The 16,492-nt window shown below is 43.2% G+C and overlaps 1 protein-coding gene across 3 annotated transcripts in view; it reads left to right on the plus strand.

Annotated features, from left to right (window-relative positions):
• The first annotated feature begins 8,763 nt into the window (after positions 1-8,763).
• RBM47 (RNA binding motif protein 47) overlaps positions 8,764-16,492 on the plus strand; it is a 76,203-nt gene continuing 68,474 nt past the window's right edge. Inside the window, exons 1-2 of one of the 3 annotated variants that reach the window (XM_071743683.1) lie at positions 8,764-8,881; positions 9,119-9,261. In XM_071743683.1, the coding sequence (XP_071599784.1) occupies positions 9,248-9,261 (14 nt within the window). In that variant the 5' untranslated portion in view covers positions 8,764-8,881; positions 9,119-9,247. Of the gene's footprint in view, positions 8,882-9,118; positions 9,262-9,693; positions 10,139-16,492 lie in introns of those variants that run through there. The other 2 variants (XM_071743681.1, XM_071743682.1) reach the window with 2 other exon arrangements.

Consider the following 16,492-nt stretch of genomic DNA (forward strand, 5'->3'; position numbering starts at 1 on the left):
CAACCAAAAAAACCACACAAAAACCAAAACAAACCCCCCCCAACAAAAAAGAAAAAAAGAAACAGGAAAAAAAAAAAGAAAAGCCAACACACAAACTGGAACAAAATCCAAAAAGCAATTTCACCATCACAGTAGAGAGTGCTATTGACAACACAACCATGTCAGCACTGGATAGAGAGGAGGTGCTTCTGAACTCTGCACCACATTCCTCTGTCTCTCCTGCTTAAAACAATTCTGTCTATAATGCCAGTAGATACTTTGGTTTGGTAAAGGTTATTATTAACAAACCACTAATTACTAACTTAATAGCATTTAAAAAAAAAAAAAAACAAAAAACCCCAAAACCTCAATCTTAAAGCTATTCAGGCCTATGAAACTCATATAAACTCTCTGCTTTTGTAGGAGTCTGGCAGGGATGGGAGAGTCCATTGCATGGGGCTCAAGGTAAGGCCCTCCTGGCTTCCAGGCAGTGTCAGTCATGGGATGTGAGGCAATTCATACTCCTCAGCAGAGATTGGAGGGGATTTGGGAAACTGGTTATTGCAAGATAATAAAAGGTAGGTTTGAATTTTAATTTGATTTCCTGCTCCCTTTACTTCCCTCTGCTTCAGGTTACCTATTGCCCTTGCCTTCTCAGCTGAACAGGAAACATCTTCCATGTTTATTTACACCAACTGTTCCTTGCTTCCTTGTTTTTACCCTCCTTTTTAAAGTTTTATCATCAGTATAGACCTGCCTGCAAGCACAGGCAGCACTGTGACACTGCCAGCATCACCCCTCATGGCTTCCAACCACCACTGCCCATGATGGCCTCTAGTACAGCCAGGCCCTTGGGTGTGGTGTATCAAACCACACTTCTGTCAGGGTGGGATTGCATTTGTTAGAAAGAGGGCACACAGATTTATTTGGCTTTCCCTTACAACACCAGACTCAGCCTATGGTTTTTCTTCTAGTGAATCCCATTCTTCTTCTTTCCAAATATTTCATCAGGGTTCCTGATGAGAAAACCTGCAGAAAGAGATAATGGTTATTATGATCTCTAATACAGTTCATTGTACTGTAGTGTTGGAGGGACTTGATCATGCATCAGGACCTTATTATGCTATACATTGTCAAATTTGTGTCATATCCCATGTTTTTCCCACAGAATTTATCAGCTGAATAGATAATGCCTTTTACTTAATGGATCTTCAAATGCAAACTGCTCTTCATTGTGAAGTGTACTCCTTTCATGGTTCTTGGTTCTGGTCCTATTTAGCAGCAAGATGTGTGGATATTTTGTAATGTTTAATTTCTCCTTCCATCCCCACTGCTGATGCCTGGCTTTCCAAGTAGTCTGCAGCCTCTTTTTCCCTTTTGCATCACCCATTACTGACTTCTGTCTTCTCTTCAGAGGGTGAGATGAGGAGCTGCCCAACCTTGGTGCTTGGGATTTACTCATTGGTAGGGGAAGGCAGCAGCTCCCCAAAATGTGGGAGGAGAAAACATGAGTAATGTTTGATTAAAGGTGGTTGAGGGCCCAGTCTTCCTTTTCCTTGGACCCATGGTGATGGCCCCATAGACATGTTTTAAGGAATTACTTTGTAAGTTGGTTTGGGGCATCTGCTACCCATTACTGAAGGAAGCCGTCAGAGGCTTTCAAGGCCCTGTCTCAGAGTGGGTATTAGAAACAAGAACAGTTTCCAAATTTTAGTATCAACACAGAGCATTGCTGAAAGCCAAGGCAAATGCAAAGATAGCCATAATTTCCTGATGAAATTAATCTTTGGTTTTATGTCCTTCTGGGGTTGGAAGGTCGAGAACAGTACTCCTCGGTGTGTGGGTAGACTGGGGACAACTCAGGGCTCAGAAGCTGCCTGCTGATTCACAGAACAGAGAAATTGGATTATGCACAGCTGTGCAGGTGAACAGTCCTATCAAAAGCCCAGAGATGGGCCTTCTGGTTTGGTATCATCTGTTGCTACAAATAAACCATTTCATGGTCATTTGGTTTCTCCCGTGTTCAAGAAATTACACACTGAAGTATTTTTGCAAGTAGTCTGAATTGCAACAGAAGTTCCTGTTTGGTTGGGTTTTTTTTCACAAATTTCTAATTAAAAAAAAAAAAAAAAAAAAGCAGCCTTTTAATTTTACCTAGCTATTTAGGTCAAAAAACCTATCAGTTGTTATTAACATATGGCTTATGTGGGACAGTGGTCTCATGTATCTGCATGACCTTTCTGTCTGATGGATTCTTTTTTCTGCTTTATAGTCCCACAGCCTGTGTCCCATGTCCTGCTGCAATACTTCTGTCCATTGGGGCATGAAAGAGGTTCAGCTCTCACCATTATTTTTGAGTCACTGAGTCATTGAGTACATTTTTTTCCCTAACCAGCCATAATGAGTATTATGGGATGTGTGTGAACACCCCCTCTCTCCCACAGGCACAAACCTTCCTAGTTGATCCCCTGACCTCTACACAAGTTCACACCCAGCCAAGCACACAAGTGCCTACATGAGCTGCAGTGATATCTGATGTTGTCTCTGGGTCTTTGGAACCTTGCTTCTTCTGTATGCTGAGAGACAAAAATTGTTAATTTAGGCAACTTACTTTGTTTTATTTTCCCCTTTTACGAGGATTAATAAATAAGCCGAATTCTACTTGGCTTGATTTTTGTTCTGTTCTCAGAGCTTGCTTTGGTACATAACGATAATTTCCTGCTGAACTGCTTCTACTGCACTTTGCCTCTTTCACTTCCCTTCTAAGAGAAGTGACTTTAGATTAAATACCAGACCAGCACTCCATGTGTCTCCTACCCAGGGTTAGTTCTGACCACACAGCCTTGTGATTTTACCCAGATTCTGATTTCCCCAGCCATGGGTTTCAGTTTCGAGCTACAGAAATACATGTTTGCTATGAAGAGAGCACGCAGGTTTCCACCTGTGAATTCTTAACCACCCACATGGCAAAGATCTGATACCTGCCTCTGAGATCCCCTGTGCAAACTATCCACACTCTTATTATGAAACTGAGAGAAGAGGAATACTACATTCAGAGGCTTTTACCCCAGGTTTTTCAGATCCTCATTTTATTATGAAGACTGGAAAACCACTTCATATATGTGAGAGAGATCCGCATAATAATAACAGAAAGGACATTGCTATTATTATTTCTGTGCTGGAGGAGACGCTGCCTGTGGTAATGTGAAAGTGCAGAGTTCTCTTTCCTCTAGTGCCTTAACAAAAGGCCAGAGGGAAGAAAAGCAGCAGCTTGCTGCAGTACCCTGTGAGTCATGGGTTTGGTCGGAGGTGCTGCCAGTGTTGTTTAAGGGCATTGTTTATATGCAGCCACAGTGTATTGTGCAGACACCCCCTAAACTAAACCACTCTGATGTACCCCTCTGCCTGCAGAAGCCCCCAAGGAGTGTTTGCTGGCCATGCACCTCAGGAGCACACAGCATACCAAGCATGCTCTGAGGAAAGGGCTTACAGCAGAGATAAATCAGACAGGCTGACAAATTGGGGTTGTTCAACCTGGAGAAGACAAGGCTCCAAGGAGACCTTACAGAGGCCTTCCAGTACCTGAAGGGGGCCTACAGGAAAGCTGGTGATGGACTTTTCACAAGGGCAAGCAGCAACAGGACAAGGAGTAAAAAGGGTTTTAAATTGGAAGAGGGTAGATTTAGGTTAGATTTTAGGAAGAAATTCTTCAGTGTGAGGGTGGTGGGACACTGGCACAGGCTGGCCAGGGAAGTTGTGGCTGCCCCCTCCATAGATGATGTGTGAACTACATTTGGGACTGCTTACAGGATTTTTCCCTGTCAGCTCAGCTTCTGCTTGTACTAAAAGAGTGGTAGCAGATGGGAGGGAACAGGCACTTTTCAGAGCCCTCTAGGTTTTTGAATGATGTCTGCCTGCAACATCCCCATGAGTGCTCAAAGCCTAGGTCTTGTTTTCTCCTGTTGCTCCTGCACAGTTCTTGCTACTCATCTCACTGGAAAAGGTTTGTGATTTATGAACCAGGGCCAGATTGGAGGGGTCTTGGAGCAACCTGGTCTAGTGGGAGGTGTCCCTGCCTGTGGCAGGGGTTTGGAACTGATGAACTTTAAGATTCCTTCCAACCCAAACTATTCTCTGATTCTATGATAAAACAGAGCTGTTGCTGTCAAAGGCAGGTGTTGCTGTGACATCCCTCACTGGGGGTTGCCTGGGGGGCAGAGCCCCTCTCAGCTGCCAGGCCCCGAGGGGAGGGGAGCAGCCCTGTGGCTGCATCTCTGGGACCAGGAGCTCCAGCACACAGCAAATGCAAACCTCAAAACCAAAAGACTGGTTCATGCATGGCTCCCACAGGCATAACTGGCTACACAGGGTGCACAGCAAGTGAGAGCAGGGGCTTAGAGAGGTGGAGGAGAGTTATTGCAGTGAGATGAGGGAAAAAAAACACATGAGGTTACCTGTAGAAAAGCAAATATTAGACTGACCTAGGTTGGCACTGCTGGAGTCCTGGCAAAATACTGAGATTGAGACAAGAATGAGAAGGGCTGAGGGTTTGAATGAAAGCCTGAATCCAAAAAGTGTAAGAAGATGAGGCTATTGAGGGGGTAGGATGGTCAAACCACCCAGCAGGAAACCAAGGTATACAGACTGGGAGGAGATTATGGGGAAGGAGGGAAGCCACAGCAACAGAGATTGCCATCAGCCTGTGTGGAAGTATCAGAAAGAAAGCAACACAGATGAGAAAAAAATGAGACAAAGACAGGACAGGAGAGATCATGTCAGATGCTACAATTTCTTAATAATTCAAATTATAATCCTTACAACTCACATTATCAGGAATAATTTTATTTCTTCCAATAAGCTTCTGCATTCAATGTGATGAGGTGCTTTCATGATGAAAAAGACAAGATTTTTCCCCAGAAAATATTCTCACACAAATTCTTCTGTACAGGTTTGTGATTCCTTTCATGAAGTTATGTGTCTGGATTTGATCTTGAAAGTAACTTTCGTTCTCTTATATTACACTCTTTTCATCTTGGAAAATGATCTTAAACCAAGACAGTTTTGTTAGTATAATTTTACCCAAGCCACAGAAACTCTGTGTGCAGAAGTTAGTTTAATAATTCTAGACTGGCACCAGTAGCAAAAAAACCTCTGTAAATACCTTACGAGGAGAAGTTTAGTTGGTAAGAGGTGTTTAAATCTACAGACAGATCCAGCTCTGATATTTTCAGCTGGGCTGACAAAGGAATGATTTTTCTGCCCTGATGCTGCAGTGACCTCAGCCAGCTCCCAGCAGAGTGGGCAGAACAGATGATGAGGTGGACCTGGGACAAAGAAGATCTGCAAGGGTTTTGTTGAGCTCTCTCTTTCTTTCCCCTTCTCTCCTCATTAGGTGCCCCTGTCTGCCTCATCCACTCTTCCCAAGAAATGGGCTCTCAGATCTGCTCCCCACAAGACCATTCTGGAGGAGAAGGTGCTGCCTCACGGGTTAAGTGTACAGAGATTTGTTACATGTGAAATGAGGGCATGTCACAGCCCACTCTCAGAAGTCTTCACTCTCCAAGCTTCAGTTGAATTGGGAAAAATTCAAACACTGTGAGATGACCAACTTAATTGCAGACCGTCTTTGCTTACTGAATTATATCCAAATATTTAACTGATATTAGGAAACATTCTGTGTTAGAAAGCTTAAACAAAAATTTAGAGTTGAAATAGAGGCTTTTTAACTTTTTCTTTTCACAGAAGTAACAAACTTTTTACTTCTCCTGTTAGTTTTCTGATATTTAGAACCATTTAATTCCTGGCTAGTGCACTTTCTCACTTGTGTTTTTCATAGTTTCCCAATCAGTTACAAAAAAAAAAAAAAAAGTTTTCAAATTTTCATAATCTCCTGAATGAAATGCAGTCGACAAACTTTCAACATGCAATTTCTTGCTGCAGTAAAATCAGCTCTTGGCAGTAGTGATAAACTGTACAATAGGTATTACACAATTGACACTGCAATAAGCCATATTGAGAAGGAAGTGGGAGTTATAAACTGGGAGACACACCCCTCCCCCCAAAAAACAACCCAGGTCCCCAATATTGAATGCTCATATCAGACATTTCTTTATTGCCATTTTAAGATCCGTTTTTGAGGATGACTTGCTTAATCAAATACTGTTGCTTTTCAAGATTAGTGTTCACAGACTAATCATGCTGCACTTAGCTTAATTTGCTTTGCTATGGACTCATTAAAATCTTTTATTTTGGTCAGAAACCCTACCATGGCTTGGCAGAGGAACAGGAAATCTCTGCTCAGTGCTGCAGAGTTGTGACTGCTCTTCCATTTTAACCCAAAGACTGGAGGGTGCTGCAACAAGTTATAGCTGGGTCACTTTTTCATTCCTGCTTCAAGAATTCACAACCCCTTAAAACACTGTCAGCTGAAAAACTGGGACTTACACAGGGAGAAAAATTATACTGATGTAAAAAATGACTCAGACTGCCATTAGATCAATTAAATCTAATGTTTAATTTTACATGATCTGAACCCCCACTGGCAACAATCCCTATGTCTCATCCTAGTTTTTCTGTGGATGCTTTCACCTCATCCCAACTTGCTACAGACCCAGCATTTAGCGTTCAAGAAGAGACTTTCCTGAGTTGTTACTGTCATCTGAAAGGATGTTGTATGCTGAGAAAGGAAAGTGCACTGCAGGACCAACGTGGCAACAAATACTTATTGTTTGAACTGGAATCTATGAATCAGAGTATGGTAGGAAATACTCTAGTGCCACAAGTAATAAATAGTGGAGGTTTTGCACTACTGTTTTCTGGCAGCTGTGCAGTGAAGAAATCCCTGGGCTTGCCAATGTTTGGAAATCCATTAGAAAGATGTGAGCAGATGTGTCACGGTCACCCCTGTTCCTGCAGAGGTGTGCAAACTGTACCTTGCAGTCTCAGGTGGGCCTGTGGAAAGTGTCTGTCACACAGAGACAGGTTGAGCAGACAATTTTAATTGTTAGGTGAGCTCTTGCCTGGTGTTAGCTCTAAGCAGACTCCCCACATGCCGTAACATTCTAAAACTGAAGCTGAACAGCCCTAAGAAAAATGTCAAACTCTTTCCTATCTTTGACATCTTCAAAGAAAACCTGTTTGAAACCTCCCCCAGGAAGGAAGGCATGAACTGGCTCTCAGAGAGGATGTTGAATCCTGTCTGACCAGCACTGGCAAGGATGCTTTGTGGTAGGTATGGCTGTTACAATGAGAGGAATATTTTGTTTTTCAGAGAGATGTCAGCCAGAGGTGAGACCCACAACCACATGTGAGGAGTCAGTAAAACAGGCAGAGCTACACTTTTGGCAGCCTACCTTACCAAAGTTGGCCTTACCACACTGGTGCAGCCACAGCTCTTGGTACTGTAGCTGCACCCAGGACATGTGGGGCAGTGTATTCACATTCACGTGCCTTTGCATTCTCTGTACTGCTCATTGTATTACAGATTCTCATTTATATATATATTCTCATTTATATGTTTATATATATATATACACACACACACATGCATATTGACTAAGAAGTACTTCTGCCTGCAATGCCTATTTTGCTCCTTTAAATGGGACAAATGGAGCATACCCTCTCTCTACAAGATAGATTTCCTGGGGTCTATATTGGCAAATTATCAGATGGAAACACTACAGAAAGGCTTGTTTTGGGACAAGTGGGGTACATTTTTAAGGAATATTATGCTAGAATACTCATATGATTTTTGTACCACTAAGGCCTCCAGTATTTGTTTTTCTGGACTATTTTTTCTTAAAGAATTACACTGTACAAAATGTTTGCAGCAAGTGCTGGATTCTCATTTTAATTCAAGTATTTTATGGCACTTTTCACTTTGATTATTTGCTGATTAATGCTGGTAAATTCTGAAAGATATTTTTTTATGCTTGGTGCATTTGGTAAAACCCAGATCACATCCTTTGATCAGCTTCTGAAAGAGTACACTGCTAACTTGGGCTCTCTGCAATATTTAGCTGTCTGGCTTCACGTGTTACCCCAATAAGTAGTTTGATTCATCAGTTTCTGCCTGAAGCAAAACTCTCTTAGGGAGTCAAGACAGATTTGCTTAAGTAAAACTGGAAAATTAGTACAATTAGAGAAATACATGTTTAGAAGGACAAACTGCTTTCAAAAAGTATAGGTAATATAATAGTAACAAAGCAGCATAGTTTTGTTGTGCTCCACTCTGCCCCTTTTAAACATTAAGAATTCTTAATTGGGAATGCCTATGAATAAATTAAGAATAAAAATAATTCATTTAAAAATTAGGGAGAATTATGAAGCATAAATTTCTGTCACTAGTTTTAACCTCAAATATTATTTCTTTTTTAAAAATTCAACTTGTAGGATTGTTAATCTACTGTTTATTGGGGGCTTGCTTTGTCCAGCTGTCCTAGATGCAGACCTATTGTCTAGTCATTAATTACAGGTGTTAATTGGAGGGGGTGGGGCCAACTAATCCGTGAAACTTCCTGCAAAGGGAAACCAACAGATGAATTAGATATTTAGATGACTACTGGTGGTAAATGCTGTTAAGTATTTGCATACACGCGATGAAGCATTGCCTGCATCTAGTTTTCCAATTAAAAAATTCCCTGCATTTGACAGAAGGGAGAAGCTGAAAACTTACTTGGGGTTTTTTTGTTTTGTTTTGTTTTTCTGTTCCATGACAATGCAAGCAGGAATTACTACTTTAAATAAATAAATAAATAAATAAAATCTGCTGGTGTGTGCTTCCTGTTCCAGTTTGTTTAGTCACAACTCTGAATTAGAGCTCTTTGTTGGTTGGTTTCATTTACTATAAACAGGTCTCGTGCTTTGTTTCAATACATCAAAGCCCACAGCCAGGCGCAGACAGGTAATGTATAAAGAGGTGAGAAAGTTTACAGTCTTGCTGCATTGTTTCTTTAAGCCTGACAACGGTCAGAGGGATCACCCGGAGGTTAAAAGAAGGCTTGGCTGGTTGGTTTGGGGTTGTTTTTTTTTTTTTTCTTTTTTGGTTTGCTTTGGTTTTTTGTTTGTGTGGGGGTTTTTTGTTTGGTGTTTTGTTTTTTTTTTTATATATAAACTGTTTTCTGTTTTGTTCCTTTTCTAGAAACCACTTGTAACTTTAGGTCACAAAAGGGTAAAATGTGGCACTTCTTTGACCAGCGCTACAGCTGCCTTAGGGTAACCAGATCAGGCAAAGGTATAGGCTCCTCTCCCCGCTGTGCTGAGGCCGGCGATGCTATCCTTCTGGTGAGTACCAGTGGTTTATTTTGTTTTCAAATGTCCATCCACCTGAAGGATGCAAATGGCTGCGGAGGGTATTTTCTCGTAACTGACACTGCCAAAAAAGAAATCACTGAGTTAGTCCTTTAAATATAAAAGGGAATCCCACAGCATTCTTAAGTGAAGCTGCTCTCTAAGTTTGTTTCCTTCCAGCCCCAGCCCTTGTATCTGTCCAGGTTTCCTTTTTTTTTTTTTTTTTTTTTTTTTTTTAATCTGTCCTCTTAAAACAACAGGAATGCTGCGCTGGCCCTTAGCCAGCCAAGGCTCAGCGAGCAGGGTAAAATTTCAGTTCAGATGTACGTGAAGGTGTTGGGAGTAAAAATCTGGTTTGGTGAGTTTAAGGCAGGGAGTAGTCAAGAGACAACCTTGCTACTGTGAGTGCGGACAGAAAGGGAGGAGGAAGCGGGGGGGAAGGATAAAAAAACCACCCAGGCTGGGGATGAGAGACCAATGTTTCCCCTCTCCGAGCTTCAGTGAGTGTTCCTGAACTCCTGCAGCCTTATCGAGTTCGTAGGCAGAAACTGAGGTCTGGGAGTGGAAGAGCTCAGCGTCCTGCTCAGCGCCCTGGAATGTGCGGCTTAGGGCAGGGGCGAGCAGGGGCTTTGGCTTAGCTGGTACTAATTGCAAGTTTTAGTGCTCAAAAACTCTGTTTAAAAAAAAAAAAAAAAGAGAGAGCGAGCCAAGAGAGGGTGTTAAGGCTGGGGAGAGCTGTTGCTCCAAGCAGCAGCGTGAGAAGTTGCTCAACTCTCCTTTAGCAGAGCGGTAGAAAGGAAAATGCATTAGGCTGCTGCCCCGAAACGCTGCCGCTGCTGCGAATGGTGCTGGGTGCTGAGGCGGGCTCCAGGTAGGTGCCATCACTTTTTGTTTTGCTTTGCTCTTCCTCTGTCCTTGCCTGAAGGTTTACTCTTCTGTGATTGGGTTGACAACGTAAGAGGACAAGGCGCTCGCTCAGAAAGTGCATTTTAAAATATTTTTAGGGGGAAAAGGCAAACAGAGAAGACTGCAGAGATTCTCAGTGAAGTTTTGGTGACTCTTTCCAAGTGACAGATTTCTGGTGATTCTGAGGAAAGATAGCAGATGAGAGGCACAAACAGGTACTAAATAAAGACAGAGTGAGAAGTCATCTGCAGATCCTAGAGTTTTAATTTTAAAAAACGTATGTTTCTCCATGTCAAAGAAAAACCACAGCATGACACGCCTGTTGTAAATTTTGGAGTAAATTTTGGCAGGGGTATTTTGTTTTTATGGCTGTTTCCTCTTCTTCAACATCTAAAATACCGTTGTTTGTAAGAACGTAGAGTGGTGGTACAAGTGACAGGGAAGTGATAAGAGGGCTCTGAGATAGGCTGCCGTCTGCCGATAAGTTATAGATACTAGCATAAGAACAGGACCTTATCTGGGAAAAGTTTCTGATGACCGTTTAAAATACATGTATCAATCAGGAGGTGAAATTTCTTCTTCACTCTGAGGCATGTGTGATTACACGGAAAATGTCAGGGGCTCCTTATTCATGTTAAAAGAAAAAGCTGATTTTTTTATTCTATTTTTTTATGTCCCCCCTCCCTGACAGAAAGCTACACAGCTCATTTCTTCTTAAGAATTTAAAATAAAATTTTGAGCAAAAGGCAAAGTATTATGATACTTAAAGATGGGTTGGCACCTAAGATGTCACAAAATCCCTCCTAATTTTTATCAATGCAGCTGTCCTGGCCTGGCCTGGCGGAGGGGCAGGAACATAAAACCAGACTGAAATGAGCTGCCTCAGGCTAATGCAAACGGAATATTAGTGCCTTTATATGCCTCCTAGACTTCGCAGATGATAACTTGGACAAGCCTGCAATTATTCTTTACCAGCTGAGCCGAGTTCACATGATGTGAGAGGGGGAACTCGGCGCCTTTCGCAAGCGGGGAGGCAGCAAGCGGCAGGGTGCAGGCAGGCTGCCAGCTGCCTCACCGTCGGGATGGCACTGCCGTCGGGATGGCACTGCCGTCGGGATGGCATTGCTGTCGGGATTGCTGGGATGGCCGGCAGGCTGCGTGCCGGCAGGTGCCGGGCGGCGGGGGTGCGAGGTCCGTGTTAAGCGGAGCCTGGTATCCAGCTGGAAAGCTGGAAGGCAACGCGCCCTCTGAGAGGAAAGCGAGATAACGCTGGGAATACGCCGCCGTTTGGTGTCCGTCAGACTCGCAGCATGAGCGCTGAAGGCTAACAAAGTGCCGCCTGGGAGATAAGAGACAAACACTTCTCTTGAGTATTCGTTCTCTCTGCCCCGACTCCCCTCCAGGTTTCCTCCTCGGGACAGGTTTTCCTCCTGTGCACCGCGCCCGGACCTGAGGGCCGGTGCTTCCACCAAGCCCCCAACTTCCTCCCCTGCTTTCAGGTACCAACTTTTTCTGAGACACAGAGCCTAGGTGTTGTTAGGGAAATGTTCAGGGTTGTTAATCACGGCTGTTAATCATTTCTGGGTGTCCCCGCAGCTACCCGGGATGAGAAATCTTTGTTTGAAGTTTTAGAAATTAAAGGAATGTGCTGCCTTCAACACACCAGATTAAACAGGCGTTGAAACCCTTGGAATAGAAGTATTTAATTTAAACATCAGACATGACAGAGCCTCCAGGGAATGCTATTTCAAAGGTGGTTTGGTCTGAAACCTTGTCCTTGCATGGTCCGTACCCAGCTGGCTTCAGATGGGCTCTCCTGGCCTTGGGGTTTGCTTTTGGGGCCACCCATATTTCACATTTTCAGGTTGTGGCTACCTCTGCATGGCAGGGCCCCCTCACCCCTTTGCTGCCACTCTGTGCAATGCCATGCCCTCTGCTGCAAAAGCTGTGAGAGCATCTGACAGAAGGCAGAGGGGTTTCTTTTTTGCTTGCTAAGATACATTTTTTTCCACTGTCAGCTGTTTCCCTATGTGAAAATTAAGACATCCTGGGTAAAAGCTGGAAATTATGCTTTTTTTGTGTCTGACTAAATATATTTAATCCCAACAAACAGATGACAAATCTTACTTCTACCATCATAGACTCAGTATTGGCTCTGACAAGCAGTGAAATAGATTTTTATGGTTTTAAGTGTGTACTGAAGCCCTGTTCACTGGGCTGCCAATGACATAGTCAAATTGTATTAATATCCCACAACTAGAGAAGAAGATCCAGAGGTTACTCTGGAGTGGGTGTGCAAGCACCTGTTGATTTACCATAGGAGTCCACAGCACTATGAGAGTGACAAAGTCCAGCAGACATTACACTATTGCTTCACCTGAAAGTGTAGTATAATCTTGGCTTTCTCATTCAAATCACTGGCCCTGATCATCTGTGCATGTCTGATTTATTGAGAAGTTTAACAGGAGAGAATAAGTGTTCTCTGAGAAGAAATGTTACCCATCCTGTTCCTGTTGAATGCAAGAAATCAATGACTTGGACAAATGTAGAGATTAGATTTGCCTTGTAGCAGACTAACTATGAAGAGACCATCTCCGTGCCTGTGGATGTGTGTATGTAACTCCCACTTTCATCAGGAAACTGAGATCTCCGAATTACCAATGGCCTATCCCCACAAATCCTTCCTTACATTGTAGTCAAGTCACTTTGAAATCTGTTTTATATGGGAATTTTTAGGTGCAATTTTCAAGGCTGTAAGTGGATCCTGTGAACAGGATATTTTTGTGGGCCACATTAGCAGAAGGAAGGACTGACTTTTATCTTTCCAGTAAGAGGCCTAAAATAATATTTCTTTCTGCTGTTGTAATTTTTTTTTTTTATTCAGTAAAATGTTTTTGGGTATACCTAGCTCTTGCCAAGATCAGGAACATCTCAGTGGCCTTGCTGAGACAATGCAGGCTTTGTATAGCTATGGTTGGTAGGGTTTTGGTGACACAGTAAACTCAACAGGGCAAAGCAACTTCTTAGTAACTGCAAAGCTGACTACCTGATATTTGAGGGCATTTGTCCTTTCCAGTCTTTCATATCCCCTGACCACAAGCAAGGTTTCATTTGAAAAGAAGAGAGAGGTTTTCGATAATTTTTAAGAGTTTGTTTTTCAAAATGTATGTAGAGTCTGGATGTTATCTTTTATTTAGCTTGGTCATAAAGCTGAGACTAAATCAGCACAGATGGTCTTATTTGCCATGAGATGGAAAGAAACAATAAGTATATAAGAATCTTTGGCTAAGAACCATGAGGCAACACTAAGTTTCAGCAATCTCCAGTGTGGATATGGCTTAACCATCTACTGACAACTGAAATGTTCTCTGTCCTAGTCACCAATGTGAGGGGGCACTGGGAGGTTTACTCCAGAGAAGCACCACCCCAAGTGATCTAGCTCAGGGTTTACATTTGTGTTTTGGTCTTTTGAGTACCCAGCGGATGTCCTTGAGTTCTACCTTTGAAATAAACTTAAATACTGCCTCTGTGTTTCTGTCTTTTATCAGAGGCATTTAGTAAGCTCCACCACGAGTCAGGCTGTAGGTTCAGCCTCAGCAGGCTGCTGTTAATTTTTGCACTGTCATAGACTCAGGATTGCTGACATGGGTGTTGCTGCTGTGTGTGCACCTGCTTCACAGGTAGAGCAGAAAGACTGTCATGTCGTTTGGGGTTTATGCCTGAAATACCCAGCAAGAGGCAAGAGATGGGTTAGACATGGGGTGGAGCACAAGGAAATGGTGAGGGGTCAGCTGGGTACAGAGCAGGCACAGCATGCTGGCAGTCTGGATGCTGCTGCACATCTTCAGCAGTAAGGGAGAGATTTTAGAAGGAATTTAGGCAGGATGGAGTAAAGTTTCTCTACAGTTATGATCAGGAAGGTAGCCCTAGGGAGGAAGTACAAGGAAAAACAGGTTTTTGATGGCAAGCATAAAAGCTGCAAAAGACACCCCTTTGTCACTCAGCTCTGCCCATCTGTGCAAGTGCTGTGTGTAAGGACACATTTTATTTTGTTAGAGAATGGAGAGCTGGTCAACAGAAGCACAAAAATGAGTGGCATACTCAAAGCATCAGCCTATAAGGATGACCCTTGTAACAGTATTTGGAAGATGAAACAGCAGATCGAGATTGCAGTTATGAAAGCAGAGAAAAGATTGTCACCGTTTCTGAGCTAATGCAAGGGTGAGACCCTAGAGAAGTTTTTTAGCTATGACAGAACAGGCAATGCCATTTACATGTAAGCTGAAAGCATCAACAGATCTTGGATGTACTTTGAAATCAAGGCTGCCCAGATAAATACTGTGTCCTGCCTGCAAACAGAGCAGTAAATGCCACTGCAAAAAGAAAAGAGATTTGGGGCATCCCTTGAGAGTGGTAGTATCAGGGACTCTGTTTAACCACGTTGAGCTGGACGTGATGGCCAGGGTTCCAGCAGGCAGTCTTTCAGAAGACAACAGAAAAAGTGTGGAAGAGCACCAACTGGCCTGGGTAGTATAGCAAAGCAAATTGAAGGAAACTGAAGTATAGGCAGAATTTGCAATTGAACTCAGTAGAAAGATGAAGGTTAAAAGCAAAAGAGAAGTTATCAGGGCTGATGGAGTGGAAATCACAGAAAGGCTGAATGGTGATACACAATGGGGGAGGCTAATGGGTGGTGCTGAATGGGACCACTTGAGGCTTAGTGCAGGGAAATTCAGTAGTAAAGAGATGGAGTCTAACCAGTGTATGCCAAAGGAATGGTGGGTTTTTTTATGAGTAAAATAAAAAGATCAGGACAGGGGAGGAAGGGAATAGGTAAAATGGACTCAGAATGACAAGGGGATGGTGTCGTCACCATAAACCAGCAATAGTGAGAAGAGAAAAATGGAGAAATAAAATTGAGGAGAAAGGTAGTGGTGTCAGGTGGAGGGGAGGTGTCTGCAGGACTGGAAGGGGTGTAAATAAGAAATGATAAATTCTTGTAAAGAGGAGAAGGAGGAGGGAAAAAGGGGAAAAAGATCAACTTGCTGACTATAGTCTGATCCCAGTTAGGGAGATTATGAGACAGAGATGCTTGATTGAGGTTTGAAAGGCTTGCTGCTGAAGCAACAAGGTTTTAAGACCTCGAGGGAGGGAAGACTGTGGCTAGCTGAGGTCTTTAAACCTGGAATGTGTGCTGGGGTGAGAACCAAAGGGCACGAGGGTGTGACTGTGGGAGCTCTGGAGGCTGGGGAGAGAGGAAGAGTCAGAGCTGGGAAAAAAAACACCAAAGGCAAGGAGGGAAGAGTCAAACATGAACATGCACGCAAGGACAAGTCCTCAAGATGTTTTTACCACAAAAGAGCATGTTCAGCTTACCTTAATAAAATAGTTGCATTATTAACATGACTGTAGGCCATGTCCACACCATGTACATGCTTCTGGCAGTAAAACTTCTGTTGGCAGTGGATGCTGCAATTTCACCAGAGTTCATGCACTGGTACCCACATCCTAACGTGAGTACTGCTTCCCATAGTGAACATTTCACTGTGAGTAGGATTCCCATTAAAGATGTCACTAATACTGAAATTCACAGGACCATAGCCACAGGAAAAGCTGCATGTAGAGATGGATTTTATGTGTCTGTGTGTTCAAAGTTTTGGGATCGCAGTACAATGTGTAGCTCTTGAAGACCGACTCTGTCCTTGGCTTCTTGGCTTCATGAAGTAGGCAAGGGAAGACTCACCTTAAATGACTTGCTGGATGCACACAGTGAATGGATGGGAAGCTGGAGGTGCTTCAAATTGGATCAAGGAGATCTGAACGTGCATATTGTTGCTGCTGTGTGTGGTGTCCTACTCATTTACAAAGTGAACAGAGTGAGGAGATGCTGCTGACAAGCAGAGAACAGAGTGAGGAGATGTCTGCTCACCCTGAGCACCTGGGCCCAGGGCTGCTGCAGATGTACCCAGCAGTGCTGCACAACCCCAGGAGAAAGCTTTGACTTGAGTGTGGTCCAAACAGGCCATGGCTGTCCTGCAAGAAAAAAATTTTTAAAAAGTGATTTTCACGGAAGCTAATTGTATGGAGCAATAATAAACAGAAACGTGCTTCTTCCACATACTGAGGTCCCATGCCTTGACTTACCTGTATGAGTCACAGCTCAGACTCTGTGTGTGAAAAATAAATCCTGCCAAGTGCCACAGGGGTGGTGAGGGTGCCTGGTACATGGGGAGGGTCCTTTGCCTCCTGTGGTGTGTGATCAGTGGGAACATGTTCTGGGACAGGCAACAGCTCCTGAAACAAGCCTGGCTGCTCTGCT

The sequence above is a fragment of the Heliangelus exortis genome, chromosome 4 (genome assembly GCF_036169615.1).
Source record: "Heliangelus exortis chromosome 4, bHelExo1.hap1, whole genome shotgun sequence".
NCBI lineage: Eukaryota > Metazoa > Chordata > Aves > Apodiformes > Trochilidae > Heliangelus > Heliangelus exortis.